The sequence below is a fragment of the Acomys russatus genome, chromosome 11, assembly GCF_903995435.1.
Source record: "Acomys russatus chromosome 11, mAcoRus1.1, whole genome shotgun sequence".
Taxonomy (NCBI): domain Eukaryota; kingdom Metazoa; phylum Chordata; class Mammalia; order Rodentia; family Muridae; genus Acomys; species Acomys russatus.
In genome coordinates, this window is record NC_067147.1 from 58,833,714 (window position 1) to 58,856,504 (window position 22,791).

Sequence of the window (22,791 nt, forward strand, 5' to 3'; positions counted from 1 at the left end):
AAAGTACCCACAAGTCTTCCAGAGACAGAGCAGAGGATATGGGATTCCTAGGCACTGGTGCCCCTGCGTATATCAGCTCAAAGCAGCTCCTTACTGTGCTGCGGCAGCCTTCCCAGGGACCTGGTGCTGTGAGCTCTTGTCAGCAACCTTGTAGGACTTGTCACACCAGTGTTTAGGAGCCAGCTACCCCGCCACTCTCCTCTGATACTTTATTTCTCTCTGACATCCCAAACGACATCATGTTGTGAGGTGGTAGTGGTGCTCATATGTGTGTGTGGGAATGTCACTTAAGGTTTGTAACTATATTTTCATTTATTTATTTTGTATGTAAGTGTGCACATAGAGGCGAGAGAACAATTTGTGGGAATTGATTCTCTTCTCCCGCCATCTGAGGCCCAGGTCATCAGGTGGAGACAGACACCTCTACTTGCTGAGCTACCTTGGGATAGCTGCTGCTCTTCCAGACATGATTGGACAACTTAAAATTGCCTGTAACTCCAAATCTGGGATCTCATACCCTCTTCTGGCCCCTGTGGGCACTTTTAAACATATAGCATATACTCAAAACACACACATGCATAAATAATAAAATCTTTTTTTTTTTTTTTTTTAGATTTTATTTTAGTCAGGCATGTTGACACACACCTTTAGTCCCAGCACTCAGGAGGCAAAAGCAGGTGGATCTCTGTGAGTTCAAGGCCAGCATGCTGCAAAACAAGTCTAAGACAGCCAGGGCTACACAGAGAAGCCTTGTCTTGAAAAACAAAACAAACAAATAAAAAAGATTTTATATGTGTGTGTACATGTTTGCCTGAATGTATGCATGCAGTTAGGTACTTTTTGGGAGGCCAAGAGAGAGCACTGGCTCCCCAGGAACTGGAGATGCAGACAGTTACTTTCTTCCGTCTAGATGCTAGGAATTGAAACCCAGGTCCCTGGCAAGAACTGCAGGTAGTTTTAACCACCACGCCGTTTGCTTTCCTAACTATGCCATTGCTACACTTTGATTGTTTGCTTTCTTCCTACAGTCATCGCCCTGCACACGGCAATGCGATAGCACATGCAAAGAGAACCTCTGGAGTTATTTACAGACTGGGAATGGCACTTAAGACTTTTAATTATATATTTTTTTAATTTATTGTGTATGTAAGTGTGCACATAGAGGTGAGACATTACATACTAGAAATCAGTGTAGGAAACTGACATATAACTAGGGATCCTTTGCAGAAGTCTCTGGACTTTTTGTTTTGAAAATAAATTCAGACTTGATCAACCAAAAGCCGTGGAAAATGAACTGATAATTTCCTCCCACTAACGGCGCTCCATTTTAGGAAGGAAGGTGATGCTCTACAGTAAACCTCAGCATTCCCTCCCCAGAAACCTGTTAAGTTGTGAGCAGCTAGGTGATACATCTCACATTTAGAGAGGTTGTTACAGTGCTCAGGAGAGAGGGCTTGTGTCCAACAAATCTTTTTCATGAAAAGTACCACCCACTAGTCTAAACTCAGACGGTAGTTACATAAACGTAAATTTTTTGGGTTGCTTCTTACACATATATTTATTTACCATTGTTCTGGGGACTGAGCCTCAGGTCCTCTGCCACCAGGATGTACCCTGTTGCTATCCCTGTTGGTATTTTCCATGTGAGGCAGGCTGAGAATGTGTGATTCTCCTGCCTTGAGTACCTGGGCTTACAGCCTCAGATGAGTTACTTAACCTTCTAAGAACTGTCTGGCCCTTTTATTCCAGAAAAAAATACCAAAATCCTCAGACATACTCCCAAACCTCTGATGTAGACACATTTTAAAATAAAGTTGAATCCGTCTGTGAAATAGAAGAAGCTGATGGTACTGTTCACTGCTGGCCAGCGGGCTGCCTCTTGTCCTGTGCTCTGCCTGCTCTGTTTGTTTCCTTTTCATGTTACACATGGCACTCAGAGAGAGACAGTTTTCTGCTATTTTATCTAGAAATTCCAAAAGTGAGTATAATATATAGAGGTCATCATATATATTATGAGTGTGGGAGACAAAACAAGAGGCCTTGTGTCACAGCCTGAGAGCGAGGCTAGCTATAGCCTCTGATGTGAAGGAACTGACTCGGGACCTGGGTTGACAGCAGTCCGAGCAACAGGCTGGTGTCTGTCCTAAGTTGAGACTCTGGTGACCTGAGGCCCCGGTGTCTATGGCTTACTGCTGTTTATTTACCTTCCAGGCTCTGTCTCCCTTCTCAGGCCTAGGCTAAAGGTGATCTGACCAAATGATTAACCAGGAATCAGCTTTGAAGCTAGTTTCCAGGCTGAGACAGCATCACAGAGTGTTAGGGCTTTAAGAGACTGCTTAGGTCAGATAGTAAAAGTGGGGTAAGTTCGAACTGGATTGTGTTTAGGAGAGGATACTTGTTGTAGGACCTGGAATTAATGTTTAAGAGAAGGTGGCTTCTCAAGACTAAAGCATATTACTGACACAAAGTGAAGTAACTAGCCTTGTCACAAAATATTTTAGGAAATTACTAGATCTGAGGTAGAAAATACTTTTCTTATCAAAGAGAAATCGTGGTGGCTATTGGACTGTCTCACAAACCATTCATTTTTATTACTGAGTAAAAGACCTAACTGAAAAGTCATGTGTAGCACCAGCACTAAAAGTAACTCAGTGCTTGAGTGCTTGACAGGTCCCTGGATTCAGTCTCCACTGCCACACCAAAGAGCACTTGGTGTGCAGGCAGGCAGCCTGAGTTACCACATAAAAAGAGAAGAGGAGAGAGAGAGAGAGAGAGAGAGAGACACACACACACACACACACACACACACTGGCTGACTTCATCTAACATGTTTGCATTATTGGAGAAATAACATCCAGTCTAGGCTTTATTTTTTGTTTCTTTACTTTTGCGCAAGCCTCTGAAACCAAGATACTGTTACAGATGGTTACTCCATTGTATATGTTCAATACTAGGCGTGTGGCATTCTCAAAATGGTATGTTTAAATAAGCCAGTGTCTCTTGACCCTGGGTTACAGGTAAGAAAATTAGTAACTATACATTTAACCTAAAACAGAAAAAGTACTCTTGTTCTTAAACGCTCAGACTGAGTGGGCAAAGCTTCCAGGAGACACTGTGTGTGTCTTGTGCACTGTTGGCATTCACTGACAGGCTGTGCTGAGGAGCGGCTGGTGACTGTCCTGTCTCCTCACCCTCAGTCCACCTGGAAGGCTGCTGTGCAGGAAGACTGTTCGACTCCCGAGACGTGGTGTTCGTTGTTGGTGAGGGAGAGGACCACGACATCCCCATTGGGATTGACAAAGCCCTGGAGAAGATGCAGAGGGAAGAGCAGTGCATTTTGTACCTTGGGCCACGGTAAGAGGCGCCCGTTACAGGACAGTGAGCTGTCTGAGGAACAAGGACCCGCTTGCTGTTTCTCTCACCCAGCATTTGTTGTCACAGTGAAGCTCTTTGGTTGAGTCAGGTGATGCTTGGTCCAGCAGTTTGGGGCCTCACACTACTGTAGAGGTTTGCGGGCGAGTTGGCTCAGCTAAGTGTGTTTAAGAACAGGACCCACAGTCAAGCCTTGTTCGTGCTCTCTCCGACTGCCACAGCGCCACATCAGCAAAGACGGGCTGGCTCCTGTGCTCTGTTGCTTCTCTTTCCTCTTCTCTGAATTCAGCAGGAGGCTTTTGGGAGTTGAAGTAATGCATGATTTACTACCACTTGACTCTGGGCCACATTCTTATATAGAGTCCCTAAAGGAAGAAAAGGCCAGCTTGTTCTTCCTGGATCTAAAGGCAGCGGAGATGACTCATTTTTGCCTAAATTTTTCCCGTCATAAGGATAGCCATTAGCACTTCCAAGCTTGGAACTCTCCGGCATTGACAGTCTCTTGTGAAAACATGTTTCCTATTATTTTCAGATCTAAAATTATACCATAAATTCAACTCTTCTATCTTGAGAAATGGACCCCTGAGAGAATCCAGGGATGCCGCCCGCCTGCAAGTACATATGCTTGCCCAGGGTGGCCTCAGAGGCTGCACAGATTGCCCCTGGCAGGAGTATGAGACTCACTGGGCTGCCCTCACCAGTAGGAACACAGTGCTTTTTGTCCTGTCCTTCAAGTTTGCGCTGAAGTATAGTTCACTCTATAATGAAGCTATTTCTTTTTTACTGAAAGAGCTTTTCCTCCTTACTTACAGAGCAGGTCCTTCATAACCTACAGTCCTTTCTTCTTCTTCATCTTCTTTTCTTTTTCTTCTCTTCTTCCTCCTCCTCCTCCTCCTTCTCCCCTCCCTGCCCCCAAGACAGGGTCTATCTGTGTAGCCTTGGCTGTCCTGGACTTGCTTTGTAGACCAGGCTAGCCTGGAACTTGCAGAGATCCACCTGCCTCTGCCTCCCAAATTCTGGGATTAAAGGCGTGCGCCACCGCACCGGCTTCTTTTTCTCTTGAGACATGTGCTCACTATGTAACCCTGCCTGTTCGTTAACTCAAAGAGATCTGTTTGCATCTGGTTCCCAAGTGATGGGATTAAATTTCTCTAATCAAGTATAATTTAACATTCCAAAACTATATTACTCCACACTCAGGTGGCCTTTGTCTCAGGTGTGTGTTCTCACAGCTTGGCTCTTTAAGGGCACTCTGTAAATGTGAGCATTCAGAAACACATGACCCAGATCTTTAAGTCTTATCCTGGTTGGAAGATAGTGTCTCAAGTTTAACATCAAAGCGAATCAAACTGGTTCTACTGATTAGTGCAGTGAGTTCCTCGCAGTGTGCACTGTTGGCCGCTCCTGGCTGAGCTCTGCTCTCTGCAGCCTACCAGTGGTGGCACCTGGGCAAGCTATCCAGCTCCCCTATGTCCTGCATAGTTGCAGAGGCCTGAATGGAGTAATGAGGCGATCACTTAGCCAGCCACCTGCCCATGTCAGCCCTCCCCTGTTAGCTGTTATTGCTTTTGCAATAGCTTTCTTTCATTGTACCCTTAGACCACAAGAATATAGAAATCTCTGGAACAAATGGTAGAGTTTTACATCTTTTCAAGCATAAAAAATGCCAAGTTCTTCTAAGTTGTAGTGTATAGAGGGGGGGGTGTGTGTGTGCGCGCGCGCGCACGAGAGAGAGAGAGAGAGAGAGAGAGAGAGAGAGAGAGAGAGAGAGAGAGAGAGAGAGAGAGAGAGAGAGAGAGCTCATACCTCATACGCACATGTTTTGGGCGGAGGTGGGGGGTGGCAGAATGTGTGTGTTGGTATATCTCCAGGGCATTGGTTGGTTGGTACATTGAGTTCTGCCAAGTACATTTTGTTTGGTTGGTTGAGACAGAGTTTCTCTGTGTATCCCTGGCTGTCCTGGAACAGCCAGGCTGTTCTTTGTAGACCAGGCTGGCTTCGAACTCACAGAGATGCACCTGCCTCTGCCTCCCGAGTGCTGGATTTAAAGGCCTATGCTCTCTATACTGCCTTCATGTGCTTGTGTAATACTGTACACATGCGTAGAACGTCCTATGGCCAAGTATAGTTTGTGTGCATGCAGTGAATTGACTTGTCCTATTCAGAGTCCATCAAATCTGAGTTGCTATAAACTGCTGATCAAATTTATACTCTCAGTGTCTTCTGCATTTTGCCTTCCTTCCCCTCCCCCAGCCTCATCCCTACTTCTTCCTTGACATCCCTGACTCCTTGGCAGGATGTTTCCATAAGAAGCTAACAAAGATTCAGTTTTGTCTCTCACACAGGATCTTTTCTGAGGAGTGTCCTATAACACTGGCCAAAATGGTTCCACTCTTGGAGGGCCTCCCACTCACAGGAGTTTTTCTCACTTTTCTAAAATGTGTTTGCTCTGCTCAAACAAATAAATAATTAAATATTGTGACTGATTTCTGCTTTAGGTTCAGTAGAGACAATTTTTAACTTTTTCCTTATGCCTGTTTGTTAACAGTCCCAGAGAACACACACTGTTGAGCACAGTCAGTGGATTGTGAACTTTGTGGGTCACAACAGTAGGCAGTCTTCTCCGGACAGTGAGGTCTTGGCTTGGTTCTGGCTTTGCACTGCCTGTGTAGCTCTCAGGAAGCACATTTCTCTGGCCTCGGCTTCTTCATCTGTAAGGAGCAGCAGGGAGAACTTTCAAGTGTCGGGGTACACTGCAAGGCCGGCTGGCCCTCCATGCCTTTGTGTATCTGCCCTCCAAAGCAGCTGTTGCTCAGGGGTGTTGACTCTGGACTTCCATTTCTGCTTTTTATTTTTCAGTCAGGTCCTGCTTTGCCCAGTCTGAGCCAGTGTAAGTCTGGCATCTTTCTAACACAAAATAGGCCAGCCATTCCCAGAACAAATGGATCTGCACCTGAGCCTCAACAGGAAGATATGTTCTACCAGTCTTGACAGAATTACTTTGTTTTAACCAGGAGAGATGGAACAAGTAATCTTTAATCTTCTCTTATCCCACTGGTAGTAACCATGCTGTGCTTCTTCCAGACCAGTCCCCACACTCTCCATACCCCCCACGCCACACCCCACCCTCCACCCATCGCCACCCCCTTGTCATGGAGCCTCCAGTGTCAGTTCCTTTTTAGCATTACTGATGTTTTGGACTGAATAATTCTTGCTGATGGCAGACAAGGGTTGTCCTTGTGCCTTGAGGATGTGCACTATATTTCTGGACTCCTCTGCCAGCCAACAGCAGCCCTACCCAGATATCTCTAGGCATTGCTAAATGCTTCCCTGACAAAGAAGGCTTAAAATCAATCCAATTAAGTGCCACTCTTCCAAAGTCATGCCAGGTCTTGGGTTGCATTTGTCCCTTTTCACAAAGACTCCAATCATAACAAGCTCTCAGCAACAGACCTAGGAAGCCCCTACCTGTCTGCCTCCTTTGCAACAGGTGAGGGATGTTCCTTATTTACCACAGGCAGTTCTGAGACACGCCTCCCCCCACCCCCAGCCCCCAGGGAGAAAACCAGGCACCATTTCCTAGAACTGGCCGCTGGCAGTTAGTTGCACCCTTTCCTTTGGTCCTTTGCTGCCGATCCTTCGCACGCACGGTGTTATTACTGCCACACCCAGCTCTTTCCAGGCGCCTGTGCCTCTGCTCCAGCTGCTCCTTTTCTTGTGTAACAATAGAGGTGAGAGAGCAAGCAGGTTTTCCTGGAAAATTCAAACAGAAGGTAGAGACGTACCCCTGCAGCGGGTGTGTACCTCCCACCCCACCCCTGCCCCAGGCCTCAGAGAAGGCCCAAGTAGGGTATCGGGTTATAGGGATATCGATAGCCTTAACCCAGTTTTGACATCTTTCAGACCTAACCCTTCTGGTTGACTGGCCTTTCCGGCCATTTCATACTTGAAGACTAGTTTGGCTCATAGACGATAATAAGAACGGTACTCCTCAGAGCTTCGTGCTCATGCTGAGCTTGCTCTTTGTGTTTGGTTGGTTTGTTTAAAAGATTTATTTATTAATATATATACAGTTCTCTACCATGCAGGCCAGAAGAGGGCATCAGATCTCATTATAGATGGCTGTGAGCCACCATGTGGTTGCTGGGAATTGAACTCAGGACCTCTGGAAGAGCAGACGGTGCTCTTAACCACTGAGCCACCTCTCCAGCCCCCAGTTTGTTTGTTTTTTGAAACAGCGTCTCTCTATTTGTATGTAGCATCAGCTGTCCTGGAACTCACATCCATCCTCCTGCCTCTACCTCCCAATTGCTGGGATTAAAGGTGTGCACCACCGCTCCTGGTTGAAGGCATTGTTCTGGATGTTGGGAATCCCTGAGATGGACAGACAGACTGCTGGGGATTCTGTCCCAGCAGACACATTCTTCCCAAGTTTAATTACTTTGCTTAATATCTAAGATAGTCCCAGAACAAGATTACAGAAGCGGGTGTGGTGGCATACTCCAGTAAACTAGTACCCAGGAGGCTGTAGCAAGACCCTGGCCCTTAAAATGAAATTTACACAGCCTTGGAGTTTATTTTGTCTTGTCTATTTTTTTTTTTAACTTAGTTTTGGCTAAGGGTATTTACTGCATTTTAAGCAGGATAACTGCGGAGGAGTAAGTGTGCATGCCTCTAGGTTTGGCACTGGACTCTGTTTCTTAGTGTGCCTTTTAAAATCTTTAAGAAATACCCTGAGAACCTTTTTCTTTGCTGACGCGTTGCCCGTATCTGACTGGGGGCGGCACTCCTCTATAATGGTTATAGTAGTGGACTCCTCTGGCGTTTCTGCCCGTAAACCTTAAAAGGAAAAAGTCCTTGTAACCAACAAGGAAAAAAAAAAGTGTAAAACCAAGCAGAGAAAAAGACATCACTATTGAGCAGCATATAAAACCGCTGTCCCAAGTAATCCAAGAATTATGCTCGTGCGCTAAGAGAAAACCAGACGCAGCGCGGCTGAGAAAACCACAGCATGAACCATGGGCATGTCTCCTTCCGGGCAGCCTCTGCCCCGTCTCTGGGTCTCTGACGTGTGCTGATTCTATGCCCCAGGAAACCAGAGGAAGTACCTGGAACTACACCAATTCTTCTAAGTGTTATTTTTTACTCTCCATTTCAGGTATGGTTTTGGAGAAGCGGGGAAGCCGAAATTTGGCATTGAACCCAATGCTGAGCTTATGTATGAAGTTACGCTTAAGAGCTTCGAAAAGGTAAGGGACTCGAGCTTCTCTAAAGCCCTGGTGGGCTTCGTCTCCGTCCCCTTCTGGTAGCTGTACATCAGGTGCTCTGACCAGATGCTGTTCCTGTGCTTGCTGCTGCTGGCCATGACTCTTGTTCCTACACTTCTGCTTAGAGCACGGGGAGCCGATGTAACAGGGCACATAAGAGGAGCTGGTGCTCTTATGATTGTGTTACTGTGTGTCAGCCTTCTCTCCCTCTCCCTCTCCCTCTCTCTCTCTGTGTCTCTCTCACCCCCTCTCTCCCTCTACCCCTCTCTCTCCCTCTCTTCCCCACCCCCACCTCTCTCTTTCTGAGTGGAATCCAAGACTTGTTCCCTTATTTTTTTCTGGGCTGGTTCTTATTGTACTTTTTTTTTCCTGAGTTGAGGACAAAAAAGTTCACTTACTACCAAGTAGCTCCTTAGGGGAGTTGGGGTGCAGTTTTTCAGTGCTGAACGAATTGTATGTTCCACAGGAGGCCCCCCCTGCCCCCCCCCCCCGTGGCTCCAGGTTACTGTCCCAGCCTCTGCGCTTCAGGGCCCGCAGGCTGCAGCTAGGGAGGGACAGGAAGCAAACCTGCTCCCCAGGCTTGTCCTAGAACAAAAGAGAGGGGTTTGCAGTGGCTTCCACTAGTGTGCTTCCTTGGACATGCTTCCCACCGGGGCCACCTCTGGTGGCTCTCAGCTATAGCCCCAAGTGACCAGCACCCCACCCCTCCTGGGACCGCCCATCTCATTAACTTTTTATTTCTGTGAAATTATGTCCCCATGTTCTGCACACTAGGCTTTCACTAGACATGTGGCCTTCCGTATTATACTAGAGCCCAAAAGGAAGTCGTCACCTTGTTAGCTTGTAAAGTTGGGAGAAAAAACAAGTAAGGTTCTCCCCCCACACACACCATGTTCCCTAACACACGTGCTTTCGTCATACGGTTGCTTGTTTGGGGGTAACCCTCTTTTGAAAGCCTCCAAGCTCGGTACTTTCATTGCTAAGAGGAAGTCCAAAGAGTCTTTGACAGGTGATTGTCAAGGATTCATGCTTCCCTGTCCCTTTCTAGAAGGACCTCTACCCTCCTTTCACACTTTTTGAGGAACATTCTTACTGTCACACTGCACCAAGCTTGTGCTGCCATGGCTCCTCGAGTGTGCCTGCAGTCACTGGGCCGACTCAGATGTGGAGGCCTCTGATTTTCCAGTCTACCTGGTTCAGTCCCCTGGCCTGCAGAAAGTAAAGGGAAGCCAGAGGCCAGTGTGGTGTGCACCACTTATGACCCAGTGCTCGGTTGGCTGAAACAGAAGGGATCATCTGCATAGAGCTGTGTGCTGGCAGCCCCAAGGCTGGGCAGACGAGAGGACCCTGGGACTTGCTGGCCACCCAGCCTAGCCAGTCGGTTTGCTCAGTGAGAGACCCTGTCTCAAAAGACTAAGTAAAGGTCTGACAAGACGGCTGTGTGAGTAAAAAAGCATTTGCCGCAAAGCCTGGCAATTGGAGTGTGATCTCCAGAACCCACATGGAAGAGGAGAGCTGACTCCGCAGAGCTGACCTTTGACCTCCACACATGCACACAATAATAAAAACACGAATAAGGAATAAAAGTAGTCAATATAGTGTATGCATTGTTTCACTAAAGTTTTTTAAAAGACAAAAGTATATGGAAAAATAAACAATTTTCAAAAATAGGTGGAGAGTGATAGAGGAGGACACCTAACCTTGACCTGTGCTTTTCACACAGGTACAACATGCACTAGCAGTGGTTTTCTTTTCAACACTGAAACCAATAGGAAAACACGCAAAAAGACCCTTTGCTAGGTTTGTTAGCTAGGCTTTCAGATAATTAAACCAGAGCGGAGGAGATAGCTCACTGGGTAAGAAAAACTCCTGTGTGAGCATTAAGACTCCTGGGCTGGGGCTCAGAGGTTAGGAGCACTGTCTGTTCTTCCAAAGGTCCTGAGTTCAATTCCCAGCACCCACATGGTGGCTCACAACCATCTATAATATGATCTGGTGCCCTCTTCTGGTGTGCAGGTGTACATGCGGGCAGAACACTATACATAATATATAACCTTTAAAAAAAAAAGACTCCTAACATGCACATAGAAGGGCATATCTGCAAGGAGGTGACATGGTCGAGTCTCCCTCAGGTCTCTAAAGGTACGTGGAGAGCTGCTGTGGTACCAGGAGACCACCCTGATTGTCCTCTGAGTAGAGGGACTTTTGCTATTAACTCAACCACGCCTGCCATGTTTCCCTAAGACCTCAGCACTCTACTGGCTTTTGTGATCTAAAACCCAGCTGTTCATGTGGTTTTGTTTTTCAGTGCTGGGGATTAAACCCATGGCCTCAAGCACACAGGACTGTCTCACTGAGGATAGCCCCAGAGCTGTTGTTTCTAGACCCGTGTACTATTGAGGAGAGTAGGATATTCTTACAAGCTAGCAGGTGGGGGTGAAGTCGTTAATGTCCAGCTCTGTGGTGGTCTTTTGCACGAACTCTGTCTTCATAATCATATTTTGTTTAAATCCAAGTAAAGTTAGACATAGTGATACACACCTGTAATCCCAGCACTTGGGAGGTAGAGACAGGAGGATCCAGAGTTCAAGGTCGCCCTCAGCTGCATAGTGAATTTGTTGTATATAATCCTGTTACTCGGGAGGACCAGAAGCTCAAGGTCGCCCTCAGCTGCATAGTAAAGCGGAGGCTAGCCTGGGATACATGCAATGCTGTCTGGGGGAAAAAAAAGAAAAGAAAAGCAATTCCCGAAGTATACACTGCAAAGTGATGCTGCTGGAGGCCACACTACATCAGGTTGTGTGCATGGCGAGACAACTGCCTGACTGAAATTTTAGAAATACTCTTTGCATATACAGCTTGGCCTGGACCATAGGCAATAATGTCATTTTAGAGCTGAAAAACGCGCTCGCCTTGTTAAAATGACAGCAGCTGTGCTCGCTTCGGCAGCACATATACTAAAATGACAGCAGCATTGCAGTGTGGAGGTTCACAGGAGGGACATCGGGGTCCTTCCTTTCCTCAGGAGGCCTTGCTTTGTCATTCTAACAGTGAGTCCTTCAGAGTGCCCAGCACACGATGTCCCTTGGACAGCATGGGTCCCACCACAGCTTGGGAGCCGCGGCACGTGTTGTTAATGTAGTACCAAGAGAGCCGGCCTGGCAGGGCAGCACTCTACCTGCTGGCGCCGTGTGAGTTTGGCATGTTGGCTAGAAATAGCTGCCGTTTGTTCTCCCGACGACAGCTGCTGTGCTCTCTCCTCTGCTCCCCTAACTGACACCACCACTCTCTACGCAGGCCAAAGAGTCCTGGGAGATGGACACCAAAGAAAAACTGGAGCAGGCTGCCATTGTCAAAGAAAAGGGGACTGTGTACTTCAAGGTGTGTGCGTCTCTAAGTCCTTCCCATGTCAGGGCCCTTACTCATGTGTGGGTGAGCCACGCTGCTGGCCCTGCTCTGCGTCCTCTCAGCACCTTTTTGGTAAGAATCGCCCTCAGTGTTCCCAGGCCTGCTGTTTTCAGTATAAGGATGGTGAGAAGAGAGTGTTAGCACCTCTACTGTGCACTGCGAGCAAATGGTAACCTTTCCTGGGAGTAGCCTTGGCCCGGCTTGCTCACCTGCCTCTGCACCACTCAAGGCCTAATGCAGCCTAGTTGGTCCAGTGGGCGTGCAGGGAGTGTGGAGAGCAAGGATGGGGTGGTGGTCACTGATCAGCTCACAGGAGCGGCTCCACAGCCCGCTTCTTCCTATCCCCTGACGAGTCACTGAATGATCTCCCCCACATCTGTGCTGCATTTGTTTTTATGTAAGTACCACCAAAGCAAGTCTCTTCCTGATTGTTTTAATTGTAATTTTCTTTTTTGTAGTGTTTTGTGTTGTTGTTTTGTTTTGTTTTTTTGAGACAGGGTTTCTCTGTGTAGCCCTGGCTGTCCTGGACTCTCTTTATAGACCAGGCTGGCCTCGAACTCACAGAGATCTGCCTGCCTCTGCCTCCCCAGTGCTGGGATTAAAGACATGCCCCACCACTTCCCAGCTAATTGTAATTTTCAACTGAAAAAAAAAAAAGAAAAGAAAAGAAAAAAAAGAATACCTTTGCTCTTTAAATTGAAACACCAGAGGGCTGGATAGATGGCTTAGCGGTTAAGAGCACTGCCTGCTGCTCTTCTAGAGATCCTGAGTTCAATTCCCAGCAACCACAGGTTAATTCATGACCATCTATCATGTGATCTGATGTCTTCTTCTGGCGTGCGGGTGTATGTGCAGATAGAGCACTCATACATAAAATAATTAAATTGAAACAGCAATTTTCACAGCAAATACCCTCCTCTTTTTAAAAAATAGCTTACTATTTTTATGTCATGTACATTGATGTTTCTGCTTATGTGTGTCTGTGTGAGGTGTCTGATTCCCTGGAACTGGAATCACAGACATTTTGACCTGTCATTTGGTGCTGGGAATTGAACCCAGGTTCTTTGGAAGAATATCTAGTACTCTTAACCACTGAGCCATCTCTCCAGTGCCTCAAAGTAAATCTTTTTAAAAGTTTTATGAAGAAATATATCACTGCTTATCAGTGCTGCTGTAACTGAACAACAAAATAAAGATGCTATTGTTGGTACCAGCTGGGTTTCAAGAAAGCCCTGGAGACGGGCATAGATGACACAGCATCTAGGGATGGGCAAGCAAAACCCTGGAGACGGGCATAGATGGCACAGCATCTAGGGATGGGCAGGCAAAGCCCTGGAGACGGACGTAGATGGCACAGCATCTAGGGATGGGCAGGCAAAGCCCTGGAGACGGACATAGATGGCACAGCATCTAGGGATGGGCAGGCAAAGCCTTCCCAAGAACCTGATGGGAAGAGAGCAGTGGACCTTGCAACGCCGCTTACAACTGCTCTGAGCAATAGGTAGCCCCTTCTCTAGAGCTTTGTCCATGGGACTGAAGGACCAGCGCTTTATCCCGCAGGGCCTGAGCCATATGTGTAAGAAGAGAGGTGTTAGGGCGCTGTGCGGGTTGCTTGCCAGCCCACTCCCGAATGCCTGCCTTCTCCACATCAAGTGAAAAGGGCTTACTGATGAGAATTCAGAACTGGAAGTGTTTTCCTGGAAGCAACGGACTCCGTTTCCTGCCATGTAGTACAGAGAGCAAAGCCAGAAGCCAGCTTTGGTGACGCACACTTTTAGTCCCAACGCTCTGGAAGAAGGGACAGATGGATCTTTGTGGGTTCAAGGATAGCCTGGTCTACATAGCAAATTCCAAACAGCCAGGGATACATAGTGGGGACCTTTCTTTAAAAAAAAAAAAAAAAAAAAAAAAAAAAAAGGTGGAGGGAGTCAAGTTTTCTCTCTTTCTTTTGTTTTTTGTTTGTTTTGAGACAGGGTTTCTCTATATAGCCTTGGCTGCCCTAGACTCACTTTGTAAGCCAGGCTGACCTCGAACTCATAGCAATCCACCTGCCTCTGCCTCCCAAATGCTGGGATTAAAGGCATGCACCACCATACCCAACCTCTTGATTTTCTTTCTTGTGGCTGCAGTCTTTAAACAAAATTCATTAGGTTTTTTTTGTTTTGTTTTTGTTTGTTGTTGCTTGCTTCTTATTAATACTATAAGGCAGAGAGGTTTGAATCAGGTCATGACCCTCTCTTCTGAGATGTACTGCCTCATCTACAGCCTTGCAGGGGGGGGTGCGGGGGGGGCCAATTGGGACAACTGCAGACCTGTGGCGCCATAGTCACCTCAAAAGGATCAGCTTAGTGAGTATGCACCGCATATGGTGGGGATAGGTTTTGTTTATTGTAAGTGACACTAGATTGTCATTTTAAAGCATGTTTTTTACTATGGCTAAAATCCAGAGATTTTTAATACTATACATGTGTTTGTGTATTCCTAAGGAAGTTACTAAAATAGCATATGAATCATCAGAAACCATACAGTTGATGATATGAGCTCTGAAGTGGGAATCTGGAAAAGTATGCTTTGACTTTCATAGGATTCAGATCACTTACCTGTGTTGCCTGGGAGCACTACCGGGATATGTATATTTCAGTATGTTTTGAATCTTCCTAAAATTACCAATCTGGATAAAATCTGGCTCATCAGCCACACATATGGAACATATCATTTTTAACATGTTATTTGATAGACAAGATCTTTCAAAACATGAGTCTTTTGGGAGGAAATTAATGAAAGGTTCAAAACCACTGACCTAAACTTACCCCATAAAGTCTCTGAACATTCTGTACTACCAAACCCTCCCTGGAGGCACCTTCCTAATTATAGGTAGAGAGCACAGTGGTGCCCTCCTCAAGCTGGATGGTAGACTGTTTCCTTCCCTCTTCAATGGTTGAGGCAGCTTTTGTTCTGCTGTGCCACCACGCGCTACATCTTCCCGGGGTACTTGAGTTGACATGTGCCGTGCACAGCATACATGTTGGTGACTGCATACGTGAGCTAGGCCATCTGCACGGTTTACAGCTGTGGGAAAAGTAGGACTGGACTCTGCTGTTTAGACTGATGCTTAAACTCCCTTTTAACCTTTGAACACTCATGAGAAGAGAAGCAGTTCTGAAAGTCGTCACACAAGCCACCTGAGAGACCTGGCCTGTGAGGAGGGCTGAGGACTCGTGCCTGTGCGCAGGCGTCTTGCGCCCCCTAGTGCTCCTTGGGAAGGAAGTGTGTCTGAGGCTGGTTGTGCATGAGAGCTCTGTAGTCAATCCTAGTGCCAGTCTCAGCAGTGTTGAGTGGGTAAACACTGAGTTTAATGTCCAGCAAGGTCTGGCTGCTCTTCTGCCCTCTGCTAGGAAGTGTCCCCTATACTCAAGTTTGTGAGTGCCTGCTGCACAGAAGAGCCCTCGCCTGTGCCCCAGTCTTGTTTGTGTGGCTACCAGCTGCCTCTCCACTCATGGATAACTACGTTACTACAACAGTGATCACTTTGTCTCCACCCCAGAGTTTCTTGTTTAGAGCATGTGCTGTGTGCAACATTCAGTTGTTTAAGGCAGGCGGTGGTGGTGCATGCCTTTAGGCCCAGCACTTGGGAGGCAGAGGCAGGCAGATCTCTGTGAACTCCAGGCCAGCCAGGGCTACACAGAGAAACTCTGTCTCAAAAACCAAAAAAACCAAACAAAAACCATCCAGTTGTTTGCAGCTGTCAGAACTCATTAGTCAACAGGGTCATGTCTGTGAATCTGGTTACTCTGAAACAACAGTACTCAACCCCAGGGTCACCATCCCTTTGAAGGTTGATGACCCTTTCCCAGGGGTCACATATCAGATATCTTTACATTATGATTCACAACAGTAGCAAAATTGTATTTATGAAATAGCAACAAAAAAATGTATGGTTGGGGGTCAGCACAACATGAAGATCCGTATTAAGGGTTGCAGCATCAGGAAGGCTGAGACCACTGCGCTGGAAGCCCGCCCGGAGTCTGGAGCCTTGACAACTTAGCCAGGCCCCAGCTGTGTGGAATGAAAATAAAGGCCTGGAGACACAACAGGTGCAGTGCTTGTCAGCATGCACGGGCCTTGGGTTCCGTTCTTAGCACTGCAGAACACATAAGAGTAGATAGTTCCCTCGCACACTGAGGTTGCTGTTCAGGGTGATTCAGCACACTGTACTCTGGCCCCACCTGTTCGTATAAGTAAAATGGAACCAGGATTCAGCCACAGTGATGCAGTTCCACCTGTGTTGGCTGGTGCTGCTGCACACTTCTAACGAGAGCTGGGGGCTTGCACAATCTGCTTTACACTGCCTGGGCTGGGACTTCAGTTACCATATTGCAATATTTACTATGCAGCGCTGAATGCCAGCACAAAAGAGAAAAATCGCCTCCCCTTCCACAAGCCACACGGCTCACGATCCTTCTGAGACTGATGAATGTTGGCTGCAAATGGTGTAGCCACCTGCTGCCAGGCTGAAAGAATGCCAAGACCCAGCACGCTGTAGCACCAGCCTGCGGCAGCCTCCTCACAGACAGCGGGGATTCCACTGCACTAGGAAGGAGCAGGAGAACTGAGGTGTAGAGGTGGCTCCGCGCTAGCCTTCCTCCTTGCGAGGATGCTGCGAGGACGCTGCTGAGGCAGGTGGGACTCACACTTCATTATATCCTTTCTAGGGCACAATACAAGTCATTACAGGCTCTTTTCCCCCTAGGGAGGCAAGTACATGCAGGCTGTGATTCAGTATGGCAAGATTGTGTCCTGGCTGGAGATGGAGTACGGCCTATCAGAGAAGGAGTCAAAGGCTTCACAATCCTTCCTGCTCGCAGCCTTCCTAAACCTGGCCATGTGCTACCTGAAGCTCAGAGAGTACACCAAAGCTGTGGAGTGCTGCGACAAGGTAGGTGGCTCTGTGCTGCACTCTTGGGCGGTCCACACCTCACCCTCCGTCCATGTGGCTTCTGCTTCCCTTGAGGCTGCTCTCTCTATGGTCAACATGACCTGAGACACTCAAAAGGATCAGACTTTATACAGACTGCTTTTCTCATACATTTTACATAAAATAACTGTCATAGAATTGGTAACAGTTTTCATGTGGCCGTCCTTATACTGGTTCTGAGTATCATCGTAGACCCTGTAGAACTCTGTGAGCTGCTGCTGCTTATTTTGTTTTGTTTTTCGAGACATGGTTTCTCTGTGTAGCCTTGACTGTCCTGGACTTGTTTTGCTTTTGGTTTTGTTTTGTTTTGTTTTGTTTTTTGAGACAGGGTTTCTCTGTGTAGCCTTGGCTGTTCTGGACTTGCTTTGTAGACCAGGCTGGCCTCGAACTCACAGTCATCGCCTGCCTCTACCTTCCGAGTGCTGGGAAAAAGGCGTGCACCACCACACCCAGCCTACTAAAAACTCTTATACTCATTATGAGCCTTATAATTAAAACAATCCTTTTCTCAGGAAAAAGTTAGTCTAATGTAATACAAACAAACAAAAACCCAAATCTACAAAGCTAAAGTCTTAAAACGTACAAAATATGTCTTTTTTTGGTCACTTCATGTTCATTGTTTAAGTTTATCATTAGTTATTTTGTGTACATATATGTAATACTGTGAGTGTAGAAGAGCTCAGATGACAGTATGACAAAATTGTTATTTCCACCACATAGGTTCCAAGAATCAAACTCCTGTCATCAGGCTTGGTAGCAAGTGCCTTTACCAGCTGAGCGATTTTTGACAGCCCTTGTTTTTGAGACAGGAATTCATATAGTCCAGGCAGAGGCAGGTGGATCACTGTGAGTTCAAGGCTACCCTGGTCTACAAAGCAAGTCCAGGACAACCAAGGCTATACAGAGAAACCATGTCTCAAAAAACAAAACAGAACAAAAAAAGTTATGAGAGAGGCTGGAGAGATGGCTCGGAGGTTAAGAGCACTGTCTGCTCTTCCAGAGGTCCTGAGTTCAATTCCCAGCAACCACATGGTGGCTCACAACCATCTGTACTGAGATCTGGTGCCCTCTTCTGGATGTCAGGTGTACATGCAGATTGAGCACTGTATACATAATAAACAAACAAACAAACTTGTTTAAAATCATGAGAGAAAGCTGTTGGCGTGCTTCCACAGGACGGCTTGCTAGAAGTGCTAGAGACAGGCACATCTAAATTCTTGCGGGCTGAGGAAATGGCTCAGTGGCTGAATGCCTGCTACGCAAGCACAGGACCTGACTCCTGTCCCCAGCACACACACGGAAGCTGTGCGTGAGGAGCTAGAGAGGTGCTCAGTAGTCAGGGCTCTGGTCCAGTGCCAGCATCACATGGTGGCCCACAGCTGTCCCTAACTTCAGCCCCATGAGATCCGACTACCTTTTCTGACTGCCACAGGTGTGCAAGCAGTACACATACATGCTGGCCACACCCACACCCACACTCACACTCACACTCAAGAAATTAATTAATTCCAGGCTGCCCATGCCTGTAATCATAGTGTTGGCTGAGGCACACTGGCAGGTCTCCAGGACTCCCTGCCAGCCAGCCTCGCCTGTTCAGCAAACCCTTTGCTAGTAAGAGACTGTCTCAGAAAACAAAATGGACAGCTCCTGAGACATGACATCTGAGATTGTCATTTGACCTACAGGCACATGGCAGACACAGAAGTCAGGTGGGTAGAGTTGGCTTTCAGTCGTGTTTGGCTGGTACTGGTGCTGTGGCATAGTGGGGACAGGGCATTCGCTTGCTTCGTAGAACCCAGACACAACATGTACCTTTCAAAAGCAGGGCATGGTGCTGTACACTTTCAATCCCAGCCCTCAGAAGGCAGGGACAGGCAGATCTCTGAGTTTTGAGTCCATCCTGGTCTACATAGCAAGTTCCAGGACAGCCAGTTCTACATAGTGCGACCCTGCCTTTAAAAAAAAAAAATGCCCCTGGCACCTTCTTCTAACCCAGTGGTTCTCAACCTTCCTAATGCTGCAACCCTTTAACAAGTTTCCTCATGTTGTGGGACCCTCCAAACATGAAATTGTTTTCATTGCTGATTCATAACTGTAATTTTGCCGCTGTTATGACCATAATAGAAGCATCCGATCTGCAGGGTGTTGGATAGTCGACCCTAGTTCAGTAAGATGTCACTGGTGAAGGACTCTCAGGACATAGTCAAACGTCTCGACACCATCTAGGGATCAAGGCTTCCACACCTGAGCCTTGTGGGCATTTTGTACTAAAACCCTGAGAACACGTGACCCTAACTGTCTTTGAGTGTGTGGCCGCACATACACCTCTGCTTATTTCGGCGGGATTGCTGCGCGTCAGGTGAGAGGCCTTACAGTCCTCCCCTCTAACCTGTGGACCGTGTTCGTAGGCCCTGGGGCTGGACAGCGCCAACGAGAAAGGCTTGTACAGGAGGGGCGAGGCCCAGCTGCTCATGAATGAGTTCGAGTCGGCCAGAGGCGACTTTGAGAAAGTGCTGCAAGTAAATCCCCAGAACAAGGCCGCGAGACTGCAGATCTCCATGTGCCAGAAGAAGGCAAAGGAGCACAACCAGCGGGACCGCAGGGTGTACGCCAACATGTTCACCAAGTTTGCCGAGCAAGACGCAAAGGTGTGTGCGCCCTGGCCGAAGCAGGCCAAGAGCTGAGCTTGCCCTTGGCGTGGGCCATATGAACACTAAGCACAGGAGACGGCACTAAGGAAGACACTCAGTGTGACCAGAGCATGTGTTGGGGAGGCCCTGGCTTGTTCAGGAAAGAGCTGAGAGGCTAACTCCGTGAGATATGCAGAGATCTTGGGCTTTATTTTTTAGGACAGGGCGTCACACTGTGGACCTCTCCTCAGTAGTCCCTCTGCCTCTACCTCGTGAGTTCTAGGGTTACAGGCACCTGCCACCAAACCAAGTTAAGTTGTTTTCTAAAAAATAACTAAATAAATTCAGCCAAGTCATGGTAGTGCACACACTTTTAATCCCAGCACTCAGGAGGCCAGCCTGGTCTACAAAGCCCCTGTCTCGGGGGAAAAAAAAAACAAAAAAAAAAAAACAAATCGTACTGGAGAGATGGCTCAGAGGTTAAGGGCACTGGCTGCTCCTTCAAAGGTCCTGAGTTCAATTCCCAGCACCCACATGGTGGCTCACAACTATGTATGCTATAGTGTGATATGACGCCCTCTTCTGGCCTACAGGTGTAAGTGCAGCCAAAGCACATGCATCATAATAAATAAATAAAATTCTTTAAAAAAATTGTAAGGCCAGCAATATTGTTTTCCCAGTGATACTTTGTAGTTGAGTCCAGTTTGGCTTGGAAACAGGTGTGTTACTGCAGTGCCCTTTGCTATGTATGTGCTGGCCGTAGTGCCGTGCTGGCACTGGGTCTATCTGAACACAGGTCAGCTTCCTGTCCTGCAGCCACCCTCTGCTCGCAAGGCTGTCCTCCATCCTCAGTGTCCACTACCACCAGGTTGTGCAGCAGCTGTCTCAGACAGCAAGCTCTTGTGTTGCATGCCACCACCCCCACTTACCCAAGGGCACCCCAGATACACGCATACACATTTGTTATCTCAGGAAGGCAGGGGTTAATTTTATGTCCTCCTTTTCCTTTAACCCTCAGGAAGCAGCCAGCAAAGCAATGAGCAAGAAGGCTGTAGAAGGAGCAGCTGGCAAAAGATCCGAGAGTCAGGCTGCGGAAGAAGGAAAAGCTGAAGGCCACGTATGACGCCGCGCCAAGGAGGGAAGAGAGTCCTGATGAACTCGGCCCTCCTCACTGGGCTCGCCCCCAACTCAGGACTGAACAGTGTTTAGTGTAAGGTTTGTTACCGTCTCTGTGATTCTGGAAGCAGATGGCAAAACCAGTAGCTTTCCAAATAACCACCTGCTGCTGCCTGGGGTTTGGGGAGGGGGGACAAGCCAGGGAGGCATAACCACGGGGGCTGTTGGTGTGGAGAGACCAAGCCAGCAGCCTGAGTCCAGCGCATTTCAGCTTGTCGCCTTTCAGTGCCCAGCTCAGAGTCCCTAAGTGACCCTGTGGCCTGCTGCTGTGGGACTCTACGTCTGAACTTCAGTCCACAGCAGACACCTTTGATAAACAAGCTCGGTGGATCTCTACTTTCCTATTGGCAGGCAGGGCAGGCGTGCACCATGACGGTGAGATTTGTTTGGAGCCCACAGCGAGGGGTCCCCAGGTCCACGGCCTGCCTTCCCAGCTCCCCTCTCAGACTCTGTGTGTTGTGGCTTTCTGTCATCCCCAGCTTGTCCCAGGGAGGCTGTCTCTCTGCCAGCACCCTTCATCAGTGAGGAGCAAGATGGGAGTTCCCAGGTTAGCCCTCTGCTTCGAATGAATTTCTGAGGTGCGGAGAGCAGTCAGAAGTGGGCTCTTGTCCCTGCTGTTCCTCCCCTGAGGCCACGTTCCCTGCCCGCCCAGCCACTCACCCTCATGTTTCCATTCTCTGTCTTGCTGTGAAGGCCCTGAGGCTGCGTATCCAGCTAGGCCCGATGTGGTTGCTCCCTCTCACTTTTTATTACTTGTTTGTGAGCATATAGATTGCTTTATGGAAGGAACCTCACACTCCTCTATCATGCAAAAATATTTTTCAGATTTTACTTTTTAGCTTGGGTTTTGAAAGACAAAATCTGTGAGGTTTAAAGCAGGTAGCTGTGAGGGTGCCTCAAGATTTGGCGGGCAGATGCTTTGCCCCCTGTGTCACGGCCTCTGTGCTGGTGTGAGCTAGAAGGGTTGCTGGCTTCCCATGCGGGTACTCCAAGCCAAAGTCTCCAGGACTTGGGCATTGAATCAGGGCAAGTTTTCAGTGGCTGTGGGATTGGATTTTAGTCCTTCGGGTAGCGTATGGGACTGAGCACAGCCTAGATATTCCCATGGCGGTGTACCCGGCAGCCCAAGGCCCACCCCCTCAGCCTGGACGCCTCACTCCCAGCCCCGGGGACACTGGCAGTTGATTTAGATGGGTTTTTGATTTTGTGGTGGTTTCAATAAAACAGTCTCATTGTTAAATTAGGACCTTAAAACCTTCAAGTCAATTGTTTCTTGCTGTTCCGATTTTACTCTACGTGCAACAGATGGAAATAAGTTGTGGAGAATTTCTTTTAATGGTGACTAAGACCCCTCTAACTTCATATTTTACACTTCTGTCTCTTTCCATGAATTTTTTAGAGCCTAGTTTCACCTAGGAAGTACAAACTGTGGGAGTTGACGTTGCTCGTGCAACTGCTAGTGTTTGTAGTTCTGCTGAGCAGAGTGCAGAAACAATGAGGTCCTGGCTGAAATTTGAGCCTAATAAGTTAGGCCAGTTAGCTTTTGATAGAAAAACTCTTTTTCAAAAAATGGAGTGATCCTCACCAGCTATCTCTCAAGTGTGTATTGTGGCCACGGGCGCTGGTGTGGGAAGGAGTGGGGTGCAAGGTGCCCACCACCACTGTGTTCTACATGTTCTTGTATTCAGTAATTTCAAACAATTCATGTGGAAATCAGAAGATGTCTTCAAATCACCTTTACACTGGGTAGAGTGATGGCTGACCAGTTGGGAAATTGAAATTTTGGTTTTTAAAAAATCATTTTGAAGCTGGGAGTAGTGGCGCATGCCTTTAATCCCAGCACTCAGGAGGCAGAGGCAGGCGGATCTCCATTAGTTCGAGGCCAGCCTGGTCTACATAGTGAGACACTGTCTCAAAACAAATCATTTAGATGCATTTTGTGTTCCTTAAATAAATTTTTTAA

At 47.5% G+C, this 22,791-nt stretch overlaps 1 protein-coding gene across 5 annotated transcripts in view; it reads left to right on the forward strand.

Moving 5' to 3' along the window:
- Fkbp5 (FKBP prolyl isomerase 5) overlaps nucleotides 1-21,358 on the forward strand; it is a 124,685-nt gene extending 103,327 nt beyond the window's left edge. For 4 of the 5 annotated variants that reach the window (XM_051153436.1, XM_051153439.1, XM_051153437.1 and 1 more), the window contains 6 exons: nucleotides 3,198-3,354; nucleotides 8,531-8,621; nucleotides 11,937-12,020; nucleotides 16,798-16,983; nucleotides 19,431-19,670; nucleotides 20,671-21,358. In XM_051153436.1, the coding sequence (XP_051009393.1) occupies nucleotides 3,198-3,354; nucleotides 8,531-8,621; nucleotides 11,937-12,020; nucleotides 16,798-16,983; nucleotides 19,431-19,670; nucleotides 20,671-20,775 (863 nt within the window). In that variant the 3' untranslated portion in view covers nucleotides 20,776-21,358. The remainder of the gene's footprint in view (nucleotides 1-3,197; nucleotides 3,355-8,530; nucleotides 8,622-11,936; nucleotides 12,021-16,797; nucleotides 16,984-19,430; nucleotides 19,671-20,670) is intronic. The other variant, XM_051153440.1, reaches the window with a different exon arrangement.
- Nucleotides 21,359-22,791: the final 1,433 nt, after the last annotated feature.